We start from the raw sequence: 5,634 nt of genomic DNA, 5'->3' as shown, positions 1-5,634 counted from the left end.
CCAATGTGACATGTTGGAAGGAAGAATTTTGACTCCAAAATGAGTTTTGCTTTTTCATTTAACTCTAAAATTATTATTCAGATTGAAATCTAGTGATCAACAAATTTTTTTGAACAAGAAATATCAAATATATTGAAAATGATTAAATATGCACATAACTCAAAAGAAAATATAATCTCCCCACTATTATTGTCAATTTTATAAGATTCATAAAACATTGATGCAAACTATTGAGTATGCTATTTTTTTTTGTTCTTAGATAACTATTATTTATATGCTTAAAGATCCAGAGAAATCTAATTACCAGTTACAAAACATCATTTTTAATTATTCATATTAACTTGTTTTAAGCTAAACTAAATATTATCTTAAAAAAGGTGAAAGACATGTTAAACCTTATAAGAATGCAATTACTTAAACATTGAATTATAAGAACGATAAGCATGAAAGATTATATCACAGAGAGTTATTAATCATTTCATTCCGTTTTGCTGGTCGAAATAACCGAAAAATTGAACCCTAACATGTATAAAATAAAATCAATTTCAGTTATGGTGGTAACGAGATTATCCCGACAGTTAAGATCAACTGTACAAAGATGGCCCAGGTTTTAGTTCATTCACGTTTTTCCTAAAAGGAAGAAACAGACCCACACAATGGCTGAAGTGGATGAACTCGCTGAACATGATAAGGCTGCGACCCTTGTGGATGAATCCCAACGGACTTTGCTGTCAGACTTGGAACAAGTTGTGTTAATCAGAAACAATGGAGAGAAGGTATGAATATATATTCGCGCAGGATGGAGCGCATAATTTTGGTGGGTAGATAATGAAAAATATATATGATGCTTTTGTATAGTTGGTTATGAGAAAAATATGTATTGAATTGTATTGTTTTGTTATTGGCAATTGCATTATTGAGTTTCAAAACCTGGAAAAAATCATGAATGGGTTTAATGGGATGAGAATTGAAGGAAAACAATCGTACAAATTTTGTTTGATGTTGGTCTGACTGTGTTAAATATGGGTGCTGCCATAGGTCCCAGTAACAGAACTTGTGGGCAAAACAGTGGGTTTATTTTTCCGAGCCATCCGATATGGCTCTCAGGGAGACTTCGATGCACAGCTTGCCGAGCTTTACAATGAGCTTCTGAAGAAAGGAGAGGCCTTTGAGATTGTGTTAGTATCCAATTCCTCCGAGGAAGAACCTTTTAAAAACGAATTTGCAGGAATGCCATGGCTGGCTTTGCCATTGGAAGAAGTTAAGCAGCGTAACCTTAGGGCGCGCTTTCATATTGCTGATTATTACCCATCCTTGATTGTTATAGGACCAGATGGACAAATAGTACTGCCAGATTGGAAAGCAGTGAGATTGATTCAAAAGTACGGAATCAGAGCGTATCCATTTACATATGAAAGATTGAGGGAGATTGATACCGAAGAGAATGCAAAATTACGAGCGACGAAAACTCTGGAGTCCATCTTGGTTTCAGATGGAGGTGATTTTTTGATAGAGTATGAGCGTGGACGGAAGAAGCCCAAGGCGAGTTACACTCAACCACTATCACATGGGTATCATTTTTATGTTGTAGGTACAATTTTTTGCATTCAATAGAATAGATATTAAATATTAAGTGATAGTGAATTTTGTTGTAGTAATTATGTTGCATTAGTAGAGTTGAGTTAGACTCAAACCACAATCACATGGGTATCATTTTTTTTATTTTTTTATGTTGTATATACATTTTGTGTATTTAACAGATATTAGATATTGAGTTATAGTAAATTTTGTTCTAGTATTTGTGTTGCATTTGGAATTTATCTAGTAGATTAACTTTTGCCCATGGAGTGTAGATTAGATGTAGATTAATTGTTTAGTTATGGGTTTAGTTCTCACTACATTACTGGTTTAAATTTAATGGGGAGATTAGATGTAGATTAATTGGTCAATTAGGGGTTTAGTTCCCACTAGATTACTGGTTCAAATTTGATGGGAGAGATTGAGAATAAGAACTATTTTTAACATAATTAAACTATCTCATGGGAATTATCCATCACTCAATAACATGAGAATAACAAACTTCTCAACTTAATTACAAAAATTTAGAAATTTACTAATATTTACTACTACTTATGGTATTGATTGGAATTAAAAACTTGAGCAACTTTTATTAATATTATTAAATACATAAAATCTACAATTTAGATAGATTCAAAGTATCTAAACCATTTACTGCTTGTGTAGAAATTTATTGTAGAAATTTACTACTGCTTGTGTAGAAATTTACTGCTTGTGTAGAAATTTACTGCTTGTGTAGAAATTTATTGTAGAAATTTACTGCTACTCACGGTTTTGATTGAAATTAAAAACTTGAGAAGAGCTTGCTTGTGTAGAAATTTACTACTACTCACGGTTTTGATTGAAATTAAAAACTTGAGAAATTATTACTAATACTATTAAATACACAAAATCTAAAATTTAGATAAATTTGAAGTATCTAAACCATATAGTTATGATAATTCATAGTATGTATTATCATGAATTATCATGATTGTATAGTTTAGTTACTTTGAATTTATCTAAATTGTTATAATTTATAGCATGTAATGGGACTAGAGTATGCCTTAAAACTACTTTTGTTTAACTAAGAACTTGTTTGTTTAGAAATTTACTAATATTTACTACTACTCATGGTTTTAATTAAAAACTTGAGCAATTTTTACTAATACTATTAAATACACAAAATTGAAAATTTAGAAAAATTTGAAGTATCTAAACCATATAATCATACATAACTGATAGTATGTATTATCATAAATTATCATGATTGTATAGTTTAGTTACTTTGAATTTATTTATATTCTTATAATTTATAGCATGTAATGAGACTATAGTATGTCTTAAAATCAGTTTTGTTTGGCTAAGAGATTTCTTGAAAGACATGGAAGTATTTAGGAGGAGTGCTTCTGCCTTATCATGATTGTATAGTTTAGTTACTTTGAATTTATTTATATTCTTATAATTTATAGCATGTAATGGGACTATAGTATGTCTTAAAATTAGTTTTGTTTGGCTAAGCCATTTCTTGAAAGACATGGAAGTATTTAGGAGGAGTGCAGTGAAAGTCGAAGTCTGTCCCTTACAAACCACCAAAAGATAATTCCAAGTGGTTTGATTTTCCTTAAGTAAAACTGATTAGTCAACAACTAATAATGATTATCCCAAATACTAATTGGTTTAATATTCCTTAAATAAGACTGATTAGTCAACAACTAATAATGATAACCCCTAATGCTAATTGGTTTGGTTTTCTTGAGATTTAAGAAAAAAAATTCATAGCGGATATTATATCTTTAAATTTACCTTAAATTTAATTGAAAAAAACAAATGAAATCTATTTTATTAAATGGAGTTAAAAGTTTTTATAAATTTTATTCTTGTAACAGATTCGAGTCCCAGTTTCTAATCTGGTGGGCAAGACCGTTGCTTTGCTTTTTTCCAGCCGGTTCAAAATTAATTACTTTGAGTCCACTCTCAGACTTTTAGAAGCATACGATGAACTGAAGGAAAGAGGAGAAGCGTTCGAGGTTGTTTTAATCCGTGAAAACGATGAAGAAAATGAGGAATTTCTGGATACTTTTGAATATATTTCTGGACGCCGGCTGCCATGGCTGTATTTTTCTCGGGAAATTTATTCTGGTCTCGAAGACCTTCTCGGTGACGAAGACGATTACGAAGACCCAACAAAATTAATAGTTTTTGGTGCAGATGGAAAATTGATTACACATGATGGTCATTTTGCGGTGTCCGTCTATGGAGCCAAGGCTTATCCCTTCACTGATATTCACCTTGCGAGCCTGGAGAGGGAGTTCGACGAGATAGCAGAGAAATCAGCGAAGGTGATAAAGCCGAGGTGGCATCAGTTCCCGCTCGCATTGACAAAGGTGCATGAGTTCCGCTGTTTGTGTGGTTTAGATGGTCGTGGATGGTGTTATTATTGCACTAAGGAGGGTACACTTGTTCATTTCACTTGTGCTTCAGGGGACAACCCTCGCAAACGATATGGAGTTCCATTGCATGGATGCAAAGTTCCATGCGATGTATGTAATCCATTCCCTTGAATTCCGTTGCTCCGTTGCTGCATCACTATCAATTTAATTTTCTTGCTACAATAAGAAGACGTTAGTCTTGTAAGCTCCCAGGGATTTTGTTGTCACCATAATCAAAAGTGTGTTTTGTCTACTAAATGGAAATTAATTAATTTTATGTATATGTAATAATTTTATGGTTTGTGTTTTTTTTTTTCCTTGTCTTTTGGGGTTGGGGTGATTAAAAATAAGGTAGTGAATTTTAAGAACCAGTTTTATTTGTAAAGTTGAAATATTTTATAAGTGTTTTTTTGGAGGTTGAATTCTAAATATATTTTAAATAACTCAAAATCAGAATTTTACTTAAACTTTATAATTGTATTGTTAAATTTCACTTAAATCTAAAAGTATTAATATTAAAAAAACAATATAATACCTTATGATTTAACATAAATTAATTTAAATCTAAAATGCACACATCATTTTTCAAATTTTATATTTAAAAAATATATATACCTTAAATTTTGATCCTCTCCTCACAAGGCTAAAATAAATCTAAATTAAGTTAAAATATATTCAAAATATATATAATAGTTTAAACATTTTTTTAATATTCTAAAATATTCTATATTTTAAAATATTTTATATGACAATGTTTTATGAAGTATCCACATACACTTAATTATATACATAAAATTAAAATATTAATTACAACACATTCTAATATTCCAAGATATTAGACATATGCTTGGTTCATGCATTTTATTATTATTAAAATTAATATTGTTTAATTTAATAAAAATTAATATTATTAAAATTAAATAATAGTTTGTCAAAAGTTTATTTAATTAATTATATATATATAATTAATAGTAATTTTTATAGTTAATAATCTTGTTACATGTTTAAAATAAATTTATAATTTAGTTAATTACACTAATGCATGTTTGTTTTGGAATATATATAGAATTAATTACGTAACTATTTATGGTAATGGTAATAATTTTGTTACATATTTAAAATAAATTTATAATTTAGTTAATTATACTAATACCTATTTGTTTTAGAATAAGGTATTTTAATTATATACATAAAATTAAAATATTATATTTAATTATAATACTTTGTAATATTCGAAGACTATGCTTGGTTTGTGTATTTTATTATTATTAAAATTAATATTGTTAAAATTAAATCATGGTTGGTTAAATATTTACTTAATTAATTCTACATATATAATTTAATTAATAGTAATAATAATATCTATGGTATAATCTAGAATATTTTTAGTAGTATTCATAAAATCTCCAATGAAGTCATGTTTTTTTCCTCTTGTAATTAAATTGATTAATTAAAAAAAAATGTCATACTTAAAAACAAATGCCATGTGGACAAGTGTCATATGAAATGAGTTGATTTTTTGGGTATATAAATGCCAAGTGGACAAGTGTCATATGAAATGAGTTGATTTTTTGGGTATGTAAATGCCATTTGGACAAGTGTCATATGAAATGAGTTGATTTTTTGGGTATGTGGAATGGATGAG

The 5,634-nt window shown here is 28.8% G+C and overlaps 1 protein-coding gene across 1 annotated transcript; it reads left to right on the top strand.

Moving 5' to 3' along the window:
* The first annotated feature begins 656 nt into the window (after positions 1 to 656).
* LOC149207671 (putative nucleoredoxin 2) lies at positions 657 to 4,121 on the top strand. Its single transcript, XM_089398114.1, has 3 exons — positions 657 to 776; positions 1,039 to 1,542; positions 3,447 to 4,121. Exons 1-3 carry the CDS (start codon positions 657 to 659, stop codon positions 4,119 to 4,121), a joined length of 1,299 nt encoding a protein of 432 aa, XP_089254240.1.
* Positions 4,122 to 5,634: the final 1,513 nt, after the last annotated feature.

The sequence above is a fragment of the Pinus tabuliformis genome, chromosome 1_2 (genome assembly GCF_031772625.1).
Source record: "Pinus tabuliformis cultivar Carrire ecotype Pingquan chromosome 1_2, CPIR1, whole genome shotgun sequence".
Classification (NCBI taxonomy): Eukaryota; Viridiplantae; Streptophyta; class Pinopsida; order Pinales; family Pinaceae; genus Pinus; species Pinus tabuliformis.
This window is presented reverse-complemented; position numbering and strand designations above follow the sequence as displayed.